Source organism: Phodopus roborovskii, unplaced genomic scaffold (assembly GCF_943737965.1).
Source record: "Phodopus roborovskii unplaced genomic scaffold, PHOROB, whole genome shotgun sequence".
NCBI lineage: Eukaryota > Metazoa > Chordata > Mammalia > Rodentia > Cricetidae > Phodopus > Phodopus roborovskii.
The window spans coordinates 21,420,567-21,435,831 of NW_026126434.1; the positions used below are offsets into that span (position 1 = coordinate 21,420,567).

The 15,265-nt window shown below is 51.2% G+C and overlaps 1 protein-coding gene across 1 annotated transcript in view; it reads left to right on the forward strand.

Annotated features, from left to right (window-relative positions):
* Specc1l (sperm antigen with calponin homology and coiled-coil domains 1 like) overlaps positions 1–8,111 on the forward strand; it is a 92,233-nt gene extending 84,122 nt beyond the window's left edge. Inside the window, exons 14-16 of the mRNA XM_051186896.1 lie at positions 3,209–3,325; positions 3,974–4,033; positions 5,485–8,111. Of these exons, the coding sequence (XP_051042853.1) occupies positions 3,209–3,325; positions 3,974–4,033; positions 5,485–5,574 (267 nt within the window). The 3' untranslated portion in view covers positions 5,575–8,111. The remainder of the gene's footprint in view (positions 1–3,208; positions 3,326–3,973; positions 4,034–5,484) is intronic.
* Positions 8,112–15,265: the final 7,154 nt, after the last annotated feature.

The following is a 15,265-nucleotide window of genomic DNA, read 5'->3' on the forward strand; positions in this document are numbered from 1 at the left end:
TAGCACTGGTTTTTTTTTTTTTTTTTTTTTTTTTGTTTGTTTGTTTGTTTGTTTTTCTCTCTTAGCTTTTTTCCCCTTGCAGGCCAGCCTGGTGTTTGCAGACCTTTGTAAATGCAGCTGACATTATTTTATTAGTAGCAAGACTTTAAGCCCTGACAATTAAAAAGAGTAAAATATCTGGAGTGGCTGGGGGCAGGAGACTTGCTGCCTCAAGGTAGGCTTTTCCCCACTTTCCAGGGAGCACGCCTGTGTCCAGGCCTGGCATCGTTCCCTGCTGAGTGTTTAGGGAAGAGGCTAAGCTGGTACTCAGGGTTCTTTTGGCTTCAGTGCTTAATGGCCTTATAGTCCTTAGTCACTCACTACCTTGCTCCTAAATAACTCACCTCCAGCCACCAGGGGAGTGGAAGCTCAAGACTCAGCCAGATTATCTAGGTTTGGGCTTTATTTTGATCTGAAATGTCATGATTAAGTAAACAAATCACCTCTCACCTGGAAACCAGGATCCTTGCTCAAGTCCAGGAGCTACATCCTGTGTCTGTTTTGAGGAGAGGAGCAGGGCTAGGAGGCTCAGGGGCCGCAGTAGTGGCTTCTCCCACACCAGGGTGGGGTTTGTCTGGAGGAAGCAGCCTTAGCCAGGCAGCTGAGGTGCAGGAGCCTCTGCTGTGAGGCGCAGTGGAGTTAGGCACGTCCACAGCCCTGTGAGAACTGCCTCCGTCCCCGAGAGCAAAAAGGGGCACTGACACAGGAAGAAGGGGTTTGTCTTTTTCCAGCAGTAAGTGACCTCAAGTGAGATACTACCACTGGTCTTGCACAGAACTCTGTGTATCACTCAGAAACTTCCTGCCCTGTTGTCTGTACAAAGCCCGTGTCTTAGCCTCTACATCAGTCACTTAGGTGAAAGCCCTGGAAGAATGGAAAGGTTCTTTTTTTCTCTTTTCACTTTAGTACCATTAGTGGACTTTCCTCTTTGGCAGTCTGTAAACAAGAGACCTTCCATGCTCATTTTATACTGGACCTGTATGCCATGCCATCCATCAGTTGTCTTGTGTGCCTCATCCCTGTGTCTTCTGGGCTGAAGTTTGGACTGACTTTGTAAATGCAGTGCTTTACTCTGAGCATAGGATCTTTACACAGATAACCATCTGAGCAAGCTACCCCCCCCCCCCCAGAGAGAACCAACTCCACAAACTAGCACACTCTTTTAAGACTGATCCAGAAGGGGCTGCCCAGTGGTAGAGCACTAGCCTAGCATTTGTAGGTAGGACTCCCATCCTACCACTGCAGAAATGACAGTGACAGGAAACTGCAGCTGAGCAAGATTTAGATGCCTCCTCTGTAGCGTCTGAGGCAAAGGCTCAGTCTACATGTGTTTTATTTCCCAGGTCCCTCAGATGGGACTGGCTACTGTGGATGTCTACTTCCTAAGATTCAAATGAGAAAAGAGACAGTCAGCCAACTGTGCCTGAGTATGTGCTCGCACCTCTTATACGTTTGTATGTAGGCAGGAAAGTGTCTTCTATTGACAATAACTTATGCACCATTTATTTCGAGCCAACTAGAACACCATTAGAAACCCATCTGAGGTGGTAGCTATTAGCCAGAGCAGGGACTTGGGGGGTGGGGGTGGGAGAAGGAATGACCAGGAAGGCTGACCAGTATGGTACCACCATAGAGGACTCTGTCTGATCAAACCCAGGCATTTGGGGGAGGGGGATAACAGTGAACACGGAATGGGAACACCCTTTAGTTCCTGAGTCAGGTGCAATTGTGGCCAACACCAGTTTATGCCACCTCAACTCCAGTTAGGTTGCCATCTTTTTGTCTTTTAATCTGCCTCTCTTCTCCATACAAGTTTATAAAAGTGTTGAAGTCAGATGGGAGAAGCAGGTTGCAACAACCCATTGTTCTGGGAGCCACTGCACTCACCAGGTGTAGTTGGTGAAGATGCTGCCAGAGGGCAGTGTTCTGTGCATGCACTGTCAGGGGCAAGAAAGTGCACTTGATGGTGAAGCTGGTGGCCTCATTCTGCTCCATGAAGGGACCACCTAGATCTGTAGACACCGGCCAGCATAGACACAGCCTCCAGGCTCAGGTCTTGGTGTCTAATGGTTTTAGGATCTGTCGTTTTCCATAGAGGAGTGAAGGTGCAGTTCCTCATCAGCTGCTTGCAGCTTTGAACTACAGCTCCTTGCAGCTTTGAACAATATTAGTGTTACTCCGGGGACCTCTCATTCCTGGAGACTTCTCAGAGGCTGAGTAGTGTGCCTTACATAGTAAATTGGACTTTTTTACCTCAGGAAGCAGACTCTTAATGCAGTTGAAGGTGGCATGCAGTAAACTGAGATGTGAAGCAAGAGGTGTTGGGGAGCTAGCTGGTCATCAACTATGTGCCAAAGCCTGGTGGATTTGGGGTGATTTTTACCTTCAGGGCACATCAGTCCCTGCACAGAGCATGTCTTCTCATGTGCACCCACACTTCTGAGATGCACAGTGGCTGAAAGGATGGGAATTTGGTTGTTATTACTATCCCCTTCCCTTAAACAAACTAGTTTATTGGGTTCCTTAGGGGAGTGTGAGAGAGGCCTCCTTTCAGAAGCCTGGCTTGTGCAGAATCATCAAAAACCCCACCCCATCGTAGATAATTCACGAAAGCTAATGCTCTGCAGCTCCCTACACAACTTGCACGTAGGAAGGAGAGTCTCTTCATGTTACCAGCATTTGTTTCAGTCTCACTGTGGCTACGTATCCCAAGCTGGCTTTGAACTCACAATCTATCTGCATACGAGGATTACAAGCGTGTATCACAAAGCCCAGCTTGAAAATCTTTGAAATGCTTTAATAAGTAATGAGAACCCTCATTGGTTATCACCCACATATGGCAGTCTGTATTGTTACAACAGGCCTTGGAGAGGCCTTCCCATGTGTGGAACAGCTTATAGATCATGTCTCAGTACCAGGCCTACCAGGCAGGAACACCAATCTGCAGCTGGGTAGGTAGGAGGGATAGGAAATCCATAAAAGGCCTAGTGATGGTCACAGGATAAGTACTGGGACATGGCCTACAGCACACTCTGTCTGGTTCCTCCAAAGCAAGGTCACATGGTGGGGAGGCCTCCCTGTCTTCCTTACACGGCATTCTCCAGAGAAGATCTGTTTTCCTCCTGAAGAGATCAGAAAGCACACTGTATCCCTTTTTCTTTTCCCTCAGAATATTGACATCACGAACTTCAGCAGCAGCTGGAATGATGGGCTGGCTTTCTGTGCACTGCTTCACACCTATCTCCCAGCCCACATACCCTATCAAGAACTGAACAGCCAAGATAAGGTGAGGCAAAACTAGGGATGGTGCCTTACTCACTCCAGCCTTGCCACACAGCAGCCTGCCCCGGCTCATCCCTTGTGATTGGTTGTTTACACTCAGCCAGCCAGTTCCTGATCTACCCAGAATTGCCCATATAACATCATTTCCAGTGGGAGTAATTGGTTCTTCTTAGGTGACAACTTTTAGGATCAAGGGCTTTAAGAAGTGCCATAGAAAGCTGATAGTGGCATGAGCAGTCAGGGCAGTACCAGCTAGCGTGGGCTAACCTGTAACCAGCACTTGTGCTCACAGCCTGTTCTACACCATAAGTCTCAGAAATGACAAGGCTACCATTCTTCTAGGCCAGGCTGTGGTTGAGGTATCTCCAGCTTTCCCTTATGGCAGCCCAAGCCCCTTGTAGAAAACCCTTAGAGATCCCACAGAGGAGAATAGCCTTTTGTCAGGCATGTGCTTTAGCTTTTGGGGATCTGTATCTGGTTAGCTGAGGCCCAGCTCTCTGAGTAAGGAAAGGATAAGCAGATAGAGCTGTAGCTAGCTGGAGAGGAGGGCGTCAAGGCCCAGGAAGGGTTACCGTCTGTCCTTCATGATCTTCGGCTGTCTACACACTGCACTGACTTTTTTTTTTTTTTTTTTTTTTTTTTTAATATACAGAAAAGGAACTTCACCCTGGCTTTCCAGGCAGCTGAAAGTGTTGGAATCAAATCCACCCTGGTAAGCAAGCCCACAACTCACTGAGGAGTTGCTGACAGTGCCTTCTGCCTAGGAAAAGTGGTCACAGGTGGGCTAGGCTAAGGGTGTGGAATGCTTGTGCGATCTCAGCTGTTGCACCAAATGCTTCTCTGAGGAGGCATCCAGGGGGTGGGCAGCTTGGGATGCTAGTTCCAGCAGTCCTTGTGGGGGACTGTCCCTTGAGATTATCTGTTCATTAGCAGAGTCTCCGGTTCAGGGGCGCGGTGTCCCTGTTAAATGCATTTTGCACAGGGCTCTGTGCTTTTTGTTGGTCTAGAGGGTGAGGGCCAGGAGCATCCTAAGTCCAGAAGATGTTCTGGAAGTTACACAGCCCTGCCCACACTTTCTCACAAGAGCCATGAAAATGCTGCACGTGGTGACAGAACACAGGTTGTGAAATAAGGGTCCTTTCTTAGGCTTCCGCCTTTGCCCTGGCCAGGTTCACACAGGCAGCACCTATCAGGGGCTCCTGCTGTCCTTCACAAGCCTACCACTTCCAGATGCAAAGGGATGCTTCAGCAGCTAGAGAGTGAGTGCCTAGCCCTGATCCTGCTCAGGGCTGTGCACAAATGGAAGGACCCTGTGGGACCAGAACATTATTGACCCTAGGATACCTGCAGGTCTCCAGGTCTGCCTCCTCAGCCGTGGGTGCCCATTACCTTGACTTGCAGTACCTTCATGGGCCTTGAAGAAGTATTTACATTCATAGCTACACATTGCAGGTATTCATCTGTAATGTGTCTTCTGAATTCAGAGAAGCACGCTTACTTAGGTTAGATTTTATTCCGCTGTATAGGAAGAGACCAGATACATACTGCAGTAGGACATTTCGTATCATGTTTGAAGTGTTCTCAAACATGAAATTGGCTAGCTAGGTGTTTTAGCCTAAAAAGGAAACTTGTAGTCAAGATTCATTCACGAATCTCTATTTTCTGAAGTACTCAGGGTAGCCCATCTCACCCCACATGCTCAGGGACACTTCCTGGTTCCTCAGCTGTGAAATAGCCCTCAGACTACCTGGCCATGCCTTTCCATTTGCAGCAGCATTTGTGACAGGTGCTGAGACCCTGGGGCCAGGAGCAGTCAGCTTCTACACTACAGGTCACTAGGACTCTACAACTAAAAAAGCAAGTCCTTGATAACTTCTGACATACCATGATGCTGTGGCCCCAAAGGGAAGGCCTTCCAACCTTGCCAAGCTAAGGGTGGGGCAGAGAGGAGACCCTGGTGGTGCAGGGCTGTGACTTGGGATGATCCTGATAGGAAAGGGTGTGCACTGGGGCAGTAGGTGGAGGTAGAGCAGCTGCTCCAAGCCTGTCCTCTCAGAGTCAGTAAGCCTTATTCTAAAAGCTATCTTTTGCTTGCTGGTATTAGAAGCTTGTGGGATAGCCTGGGAAGGTAGATGAGTCCTAACCGAGCCTCTTCTCTACCAGGACATCAATGAGATGGCACGTACCGAACGACCCGACTGGCAGAACGTAATGCTGTATGTCACAGCCATCTACAAGTACTTTGAAACCTGAGTACACAGGAGGAGCTGCTGCTACCAGCTAGGGACCTCTGCAGTCACCAAGTGACACCAACACCATTAGCTAGAACCCCTAAAGCTTTCAGCGACTCTGAGCCTCCCTGCAGGGAGTATGCCCAGCTCTAGGCCTCTGCCTCGGAACTGGGACTGCAGACCGGAGTTCTCCCATATGGCCATCCTCAGGAGCAGGAAGCGCAAGCGCACGCCAGCTCACCTCCAGAGACCATCAAGCTCCATCAGTGCCCTGAAGTGTAAAAAGCAGGAAGGCTTGTGCCCGGCTCTTCTTGGGAAATGGGATAAATTGTGGGAGCCAGGGGTTAGTGAAAGCTTTAGCCATTGCACTTCTTGACTGTCATCCATGTGATTTGATTCCCAGTGCTGAGACAGAGCTGGCCTTGATCCCTTTGTGTAGGCCTGGGTTCTAGGAGTATGTCAGAGAAGAGGGTCATTATCCTTTCCATGTGACAGGACAATCCTAACCACTGCAGTTTAACTTAGGAGTGTCAAAAAACCCAGCTTCCCGGCCCCACAACTAGCTGAGTCTACACTGCCACCAAGCAGACTTTTGTCAGCAAGAAGCAGGTGGCACACTCAGTGGGTGCTTAGTCACTTGCCTGTGGCCCCAGGGGAAAGACCGCTCACAACAAGGAGTTCTCCTAGTTCAAGATGTTGTTTTATAATAAGCAATATTGGGAAAATAGCTCCTATTCTGTTAGTACCAAAGTTAATTGTTTTCGGTAAGCATAGAAATAAAACACAAAATGTGGGTATTAGCATGGCGAGGGTGAGGATTCATGCAGTAGGGAAAGGAGGAGGTGCTTTAGGGAGCCGGAGATTCAAGACATTGATGGCTGCCCCTCCAGGGCAGGAGTTAAGACAGTGCCTTAGCCCTGCACCAGGACAGCCAAGCCCACACCTACATGAGCATCCTGCATGTTGGTGGGGACTCTGTGGTAGAGGTGGCTCCACGCTGTGCCTGGGGTATGGGGCCTACATCATGAGCCAAGGCCTTACTCAATTCTGTTGATTTCTGGCTGGAATTTAGCAGCCCCATTGCGGGAATAGGAAGCCCTTATCTCATGTGCCTGACACAGAAGCTGTTGTTTGAACAATGTTAAGACCTGTTATTTCCGGGATACACTCGTCTGCCACCTGCAAGACACCACAAAGAAGACCAGCCATCAGTAGAAATGGGACCACAGCCTCAATAACTAGGTGGATGCTGGGAATGACTCCCAGGAGGCATGCCCAGTTCAAACAGTGAGGTTCTGTGTTCAAGCATAATGCTTTATACTGGGACCTGGGTGTGTCTGTGGAACCTAGAGAAGAAAGTAGTTATTAGGAAGTATCCTGTGTCTATATGTATGCGTTGCCATCGGACAGCCAGTCCCTCCCATCCATCCTTCCTAAATGTCCAAATCTGGCACCTCACGCTACAGAATGTACCAGAAGACCCCTATTATTCTGGCTGTCCTGGTGCCTCTCTGATCCTTCTTGGCCCAATTCTGTTCTTGCTCTTGTTCTGCTAATGAAGATCTGTCAGGATGAGTGACCATCCGTGTGAGAGTCACCGTTTCCAAACTACTCTCCACTGAATCTCTGGGCTTCCGGCATCTACTGTCATTTGCCTTCACTGAGGCCTGTCCACTGCACCAGGGCATTTGATCCGAGGCCAGCCTTTATTTATGGCATCATGAAGAAGGGTTGTCTTGTTAAAGAGACTTTCCTGGGCTTGCAGTTCACAACTTCTGTCCCTCACTGGCTGTACCAGCCTAGTCTCATGTCAGAGTAGAAGTTGCCAGAGTTTTCTAAAAGTATTTGCAGTAAGTTGGCTGCTGCTGAAGGGGTTTGTCCATATAGAGATAACATTTCTATTCTGGAATCTGTGGACTTGGAGTAAGCCTGGAGCCAGTAGCAGGGACAGATGGTGTGCTAGAAGCCCTCTCCTCAAGACTATGGGCACCCAGCAGGGCCAGGCTGCCCACGTTTGTGTGAGGGTTCACCAGTCTACAGGTAACACCAGACCATTGCTTTTTGCCTTCTCTAATAGGCCCCTAAAAGAGCACTGCTGGCCCTGTGGGAAAGTTTGTAGATGGCCATGTGTTTTTAACAGTAGTATTTGGGAGTTGGTAGAGCGTCTGTCTACAATGCATGAGGCCCTGTGTTGATCCCCAATACCACATAAAATGGGTGTGGTGGTGTATACCTGTAATTCCAATACTTGGGGAGTGGAGGCAGGAGGATCAGAAGTCCAGTGTTACTGTCAATTACATGATGAGTCTGATGCCAACCTTGGCATGTTAAGACCCTGTCCCCCAAAAAGTGATATTTGGAGGGGCTCTCATTTTAGGGCTGCTTCCTGGGAAGCCCCAAGATGTAGGCTTGCCCGCCTCTCTTCCCTAAAGCACAAGCTTCACTACAAAGGGCCAGTTACCTTTCTACTTCCTCAGTCACGGGCTTCTGCTGATGAATGATACTTTGTCATTTTGTTGTAGTAAATACTCTTGAACGTATTAAATTGTCATGCTTTGATTTTCTAGTTTGTTCTCCCTCTCTGATGCCCCTCTGACCTTAAGCAAACCAGCACTCAGTCCTCCTATAGAATTGGAGTAGAAGGCATGGGTATACCTGCCTCATGTTCACCTGCTATAACACCCTGCCATGTGGGATCAGGCGGGTCTGCCTGGGATGAACCCAGAGGTTCTGGCCTGCCCTGAAGGCACGTGGTGTCTGTGGCCAGTCTCAAGATCCCATCTTATGGCAAGCATGTCCCACAGGGGAGTCCTTGCATGTGTGAATCCTCCAGCATAGCCCATACATTGGATCAGGATGTCCCAAAAGTTTTTGTTTGGTTTTCTTTCCTTTTATAAATGTTAACTTCTTAGAGATGGATTTCAGGATGTATAACATTACAGGGCTGGGGCATTCTACCTAGAGGCAGCTAGTTAGGCAGTTTCCCTTGTGCATGTGCTATGCAAGCTCACTGCCTCTGGGCTGAACCCCAGCTCCATGTGCATCTAGTGTGCAGTATTTTCGAATCCAGTGTGATCAAGTTGGCCAACGCTTTCTTTCCACTTTGTACATGTCACATGCAGAAGAGGTCTGTGGGATTACCATCTATACACAGGACACCCATGATGAGCATCCTGCCTAGGCATGATACTCCAGGATTTGGGGCCCAGGACAACCCACACAACACTAACTCAAGCCTAGAGTAAAAGGCCCTCTGCTGAATTATTGGAGCTGTCATGGCAGGGGCTGGACCAGGACTTCACCAGCTCTTCCTCACTGTCTGAACACTGTATTTGTGTCCTCTAAGTAGATAGCAGGAACCTGGGGCATGCCAAGAGAAGTGCTGACCCTGCCTATGGCACTTTGAACTGGCTCCGAGGGTCTCCTATGTAACCTAGTTTATTTGCCAAAAGTCCCTCAGTGATAACATCCTTCTTTATCATAGACTTGGTATCGCCTGTCCCAGCCAGCACATTGACAGGAGAGGGTCAGAGCTGTGAGAGGCAGCTATATTGGAAATGGAAAGTAGGTTCCTGGGAAGAAAGAGGTAATTAGAACATTTCCCAGGCTCCTGTGTCTACCGCCTCTGGGAGCCAGGGTACCCAGTGGCCAGCTCTTGCCCCGGCCTGACAGGGTTATCACTTCCCAAAGTCTCAGAGGAGCCTACATTGTTTGTGGTGGTTCCTCCAGCGGGGAGTGGTCAGATGTGAATGGTCTCAGTGTGTAGACACTATGCTCCTATGAGTGGAGAAGGTGGTGCCCCAAGCTGCTGTGACTTCATTCTGGGGAACTCAGGCAGCAGCAGGTTAGATTCCCCAGGGATAGGAGAGGAAGTCACACTTACCTGGGGTGAACTGGCATGAGGATGGTTCACAGGTATGCGGTTTACCAGTGACCACCACCAGGCCCAAAGCAGCCTGGGAGGACTGGTCTTTTTTACATGGCCTTCTCTTACCGGGGAGGCGGCTGGCGTCCAGCTCTCTCCTGACTCTCCATCTTGACCCTCCTTACTACTTCCTCTTTCCTCCTTGTCTCCTAGTCCTTCCTTTCTTTCTTTCCTATTGGCCAACAGTGCTTTATTATTAACCAGTATGAGAAACATATACAGAATGACATCTCCCATCACAGAGGTGTCTCCATTGTCCTGTGTATGAGGAGGGGCAGGCAGGGTCTCTGCAGTTTGGGAGCTAAGTCCTAGGAAGAGAGAACGAGATCTTAGAATGGCTATGGGCAGGTGTGCTATGCATGCTGTTCTTGTGCGGGCTGAACACCAGGGTCTTTCCCGAGGTGGACATGCTCAGGCTATTCTGACCTCTGTGGGCTCCTACTGCCAGGCATCCTTTAATGTGAGAGAGGACTGGTGCATGCCAGGGCTGGAGGCACAGATCACAGGGAGGTGACTTAGGGCCATCCTTGGGGGTGACAAGTGATAACCCTAGCCTAAGGAGCTCAGAGCAGTCACTTCCCACCATGGGGCCAAGATGAGGCTGCACACACCTTTGCCTGTTTGCCTGTCCACAGCACTGCACCAGATTAGCTCCTGGGTTGGACTCCTGGTCAGCTGCTCTCACTCCCAGTGGTAAGAGGTAGATGTAGGATGGAGCTTTTCCCATGCTTTGGGCAACTTGGGCTGCTGCCTCACATCATTTTGTCTTTTTGGGGTGTCCCTCTGAGGAAGAAAATTGAGCACTTGGGGTGGCCTGGGGTTCTCAAGGGACTTGGCTCAGAGCCCACTAGGTCCATAGTCCCCAGTCTTGGTGTGTCTTGTTCCCTGATGTGGCCCAGCTGGCCCTAGAGCAAACAATGAGGGCCAGAGGCCATGCAGGTGCATCCTGGACAGGAACAAAGGGCCCGGGTGGGAGGGTGGGGGGGGTGGGAGGTGGGGGAGTAGTCTTGAGAGTGGAATTCTGGAACATGAGAGAGCCCAGCTGGCCCCATGGTTGGGACTGAGGAGTTGAGACCTGGACATGAGGAAGGGTGGGCAGCTGTAACCTTCAAAGACTGCCTGAGGCCAAGCAGAGAAACCTAAGCCCAGAGCTAGAAACCAGGCAACCAGGGGCCAAGCATACTGTGGGACAGGATCCTGTAGGAACAGGCCTATACCATCTGCTTTTGAAGCCATTTCAGGAAGGCCCAGGCTCCCAGCACCCATGAAAAGCCCACATAGTGGGAAGGGAGTGAGGCCAAAACCAAAGTGAACCTTTATTGTCTAGGAAGGCCTGAGCCAGCCTTTCCTTGATTGACACAGCTCTTCATGTGGGTCTATGGAACTGAAGCCAAGCCAGGCTCTGCCTGACCATGGTGACCTTGGGACACAGTTTTTGTGGTGGGATGCTACCCATTAGAACTGCTAGGGTGAACTGCTAGGACCACTGGCTTCCTGAGGGCCAGTATTGGAAAGGAGGCCTTACTCCCTGGGTGCTACAGTACACCAGGCAAGACCATCCAGGGCAGTGGTTCCCAGCCACCTTAATGCTGAGACCCTTTAATACAGTTCTTCATGTTGTGACCTCCATCCATGAAATTACTTTCATTACTGCTTAACAACTAATTTTTGCTAGTTACGAATCAGTGTTAATATCTGCTATGTCGGATGGTCTTAGGTGACTCCTGTGAAAGGATCATTAGGCCCACGAAGACTCATGACCCACAGGTTGAGAACCACATCTCTAGGGGGCTCCTGGTGGAAGGTTCTGGGCCTTGGAATTGAGATGGCTGAGACAAGCATTAGGAAAAAAAGAGGGCCCCTCAGAAGTGAGCAAATGTTGACTTCTACTTCACAAGTGCCTTCAGGGGGGATTTTCAAGATGGTATTCCCAGGACACGAGTCAGACATGAATAGGAAGGATGTTACAGCTCCTGCATGGGGAGACCCAGAAGAAAGGGTGCAGAGGCAACAGCTTGGTTGTGTCCCCATCCTAACCCTACCTGTGGTACTAGCTGGCACATCCCAGGAGGTGGCTAAACACCCCTGGAAGGCACATGGCAATGCATGCCAGCCCCAGGGCAGCTCCAGGTCCTGCTTGATTATAGGCTTCTTCACTGGGGGGGGGGGGGGTGTTAAAGCAGGGATGGCAGGACCTCAGTCTCATGTTCTCCTCCAGGGGGCCTCAGCTTTAATTCAGATTGCAGCCCAGTTCCTACTCTAACCTGATCTACACACAAGCACACACATGCATGCCTACCCTCCACCCTATAGATGCTGTCACACTGATAAGGCCTGGGCTCAGTAAATGAAAACAGGAGGCCAGACTTTGGAGGGATGAGCCAGGGAAGCTGACAGGCTATCAAAGTCAAGCCCTGGAAAGTGATAGTCACCACTGCAAAGGCAGGCATTTGACTTCTCCAAGGGCTAGGCACCTACATGCTCACTGCCCACCTGCTTCTGTGATGTGCAAAGGGCTGCCTCTAGAGAGTTGGATTCCTTCCCGTCCAGACCTCAGCCCTGGAGTCTAACCTGGTCCTCAGCAAGCCTCTCCACACCTGTCTCTAGATGACATCCTGTAGGTTCCAGAGGGTTTTAGAAGACAAGGATTCCAGAAAAGCCTTGGCCCTCAATGCTTGGGCGTATGAAGGGCTTTTTCTGTGAACAGATTGAGATTTGCAAATCCATCCAGAATCATGAGTTCAAGGCTGAATTCGCCCTCCACCCACCTCCAGAAAGAACTAGGGTAGTTAGAGTAGGGGATTCCCGGCTCAGTCTTCTGAGAGTCCTAGTTAGTCTGTGGTGAAGCTGCAACTCCCCCTTTGCAAGTTGGGGTTGCAGGGAGGAGTCACGGTCCCACAGGCACCAGGGGTGTAAGAAGAGAAAAGGACCCCGGTCTAAAGTCGGATATAGAGCGTCGAGGCAGTAACATAACACCAGCTCCGATAAAGGGCAGACCTGGGAGCATCAGAGTGGCCCAGGCAGCCTGATGTCTCCTGGAGGAGTCACCTGAGAGGGGTGGGGCGCCAAAGCTTCATGGGTGGGGGCACTCGGGTAGGGGTGGGAGTGGCGCTGGAGAAGGAGGTCAGGACGCTTGGACCAGAAGTGCCCACGTTGGGGCAAGGAGTTCTTTGCTGCCAGACCCACCATGACCTAGCCCTCCCAGGGCCCCTTCCTCTGGTTCCCGCCTCGGGGCCTCGGTTTCCCCCAGTGGTGGGGCGGGGCGGGAGCAGCGCTGGTTTCGAAGTCGCCTGCAGGGTGCGCCCATGAGCGGCGCGGCCGGAGCTGGAGCCCGAGCGGCCGCTGAGACGGTGGGAGCCAGCGCAAGAGGCAGGTCAGCCGGGGGCCTGGGTCTGAGGAGTCCTGTGGGGTCGCGCGGGCCGGCATCTTGCGACTGTGACCGTCGGATTGTGCGGGGCCGGGAGTTCTGAGCGGATCAGGACCCCCGCCCCTCGGAGCGCCCGCCTCTCCCTCGGACCCTTCCTTCCTGCTATGGGGAGGCGACTCAGCGGGTACCAGGGTCTGAGCCTGCCCTGACTGCCTAGGGAGTGGTCTCGCCCGGGTTCCCGGGCGCGGGTCACATCCCAAGTGCGGTGCCCTCGGGGCGGTCCTCAGCGACCGGAAGGTGAGCACGGGGCAGGTAGCACGGAAGGGGCTCGAGTAAGGTAGGGTGGCGGGATGCCTTACAGTCTTCTAGACCGCAACCGACCTGCGGCCACGGCCGTCGATTTGTCCGCTCAGAGGACTGGACCTGCAAGTTCACAAGTCCCTTTAGGGCGCGTCCCTGCTAAAGCGAGGCGCGGCCGGAGGTAGGCGGGTCAGACTCGCGGGTTAGGGGTTCAGGCGGGCACCAGCTTGCAGCCAGGAAGGCATGGTGAGATCAGGGGAGTTTGGAACCTGAAGCAGAAGAACATCCTGTTGACTGGTGGCAGGAACCCGACTTAGAACACTGTGGAGGGGCCAGAGGACAACAGGATTGGTGAGCATCGGGGGCTGCCCGAAGCAGGGGTCAGAAATGGCGGGAACAGTGGCAACTCTCAGGAGGTTGGCAGAAGATGGGCAAGGGCTCTGCCTTTGGAACATTTAGACTAATTGTGCTGGTCAATACGAAGGGAGGAGCAGAGATTCAGTGGTCCAGAGCAACAGAAGCAGCTGGCAGGTGGTCAGCAGGACTACTCTCCACAACTGGGGTAGGCAGAGCATGTATTCTCCTGATGGCTGGGGAGGGCTTTGGACCACTCTCCTTAATCACCCAGAGGCCGCACCTTGTCTCCCCGAGAAGGAAGCCTGCTTTCTGTCCTTCTACCTGGAATGCAAGAGTACTTGGTTGCCCTACACTCTATCTCTGCTGCCCAGATTTCTCTGGACTCCTAGACTCTGTGTGCTTTTCAGAAGACTGTCACACCCAACCAATGCTGCCGTTGGTGTCAGGACCTTTAGGATGTTGCTGGAGAGCTTTTAGGAAACATGGGATTGGGAAGGCCCTGCTTTGTTTGGATCTTCGAGGGCTCCCCCAAAGACTTGGGTCTGTGACTATGGTCTCAAGATCTCAAAATCCAGTCCTTGCATTCTTGGACTTTACAGCTTCTCTCCGGTTCTGGTGTCTCTTGGGCAAACACCAGCCAGTGTGCATTCTCTCAGAGCTGACCATGACTGTTCTGGGCAGGGCTGGCCTCCCCATTCATGGCTTGAAGTTAGGCTAAGGGCAGCCCTCAGGTGTCGTAAGGGACAAACATTGGACCAGGCAGAAGAAGTAGTGGCTGATCCCCAGGGCCCTGCAGAGGAATCAAAGATATTGGTGTCTCAACCTGGGTTTTGATCTTGTCCCCTAGATGCATACTAAGATTTTCCCACCTGTAGAGTAATGTTATTCTTAGTTATCTAACACACAGGGGGTATAAAGAACGGCAGGGAGATACTCTTTGGCTCAGTATGGGGATAGGTTCGAGGGAGGGGGGTGGCTGTGATAGCAGTGGGGGTTTGGTCAGGATATGCCAGAGGACAGGTCAGGGGGCTCTGTGCTTAGGCTGGGTAACCTGGAGGAAGAGGCAAAGACTGCCGTGAATGGAGAGAAATATGGACAAGAGTCAGCTTGGAAGCAAGTATGTGGCCTCAAGGTGTCAGGTTCTGCAAAGCCCAGGACCTGAAAGTGGGACCACAGCCCTTGGTAACTAGAGTGTTGCCTGAAATCAGCAGCGCTGGCCTCTAACCTGCCTGTTCCTGAGCTACCTCGCCTCATAGAAGCTACAGTCACCATCTCAGTGTCTCTTTATATGACCCAACCCAGGCCCTGCGTAATGTGTGCATATGAGAGTACAGAGAGAGACAGCTGGGCTGTAGATAGATAGATAGATAATCAGTGGGCATGGACAGAAAGGGTTTTGATGAGTGTGATGGAGGAGCTGAATAGGGAGATAGATACATAGATAGATAGATACATAGATAGATAGATAGATAGGCAGACAGACACAAGCAGGAGGGGTTTTTGATGAACGTGATGGGGAGCTGAAGAAATGGGGATTCATAGCTGAGGATGTGTTGCTACAGACAGGTACTTAGGGGCAGAAGAGAATCTCCCCAACTGCCATGGAAGAATCTTGTCCCTAGGATACACTGGGGACCATAGAAGGGTAGATCATGGCCTGGGGAACGCAGAGGAGGACAGTAGTGGGAAGGTTGCTGGGAGCAGAGGCATTGTGCTGCTTGAGGACAGTCCCTAGGTCCATACTGGGCCCCCAATAGTAGGGAA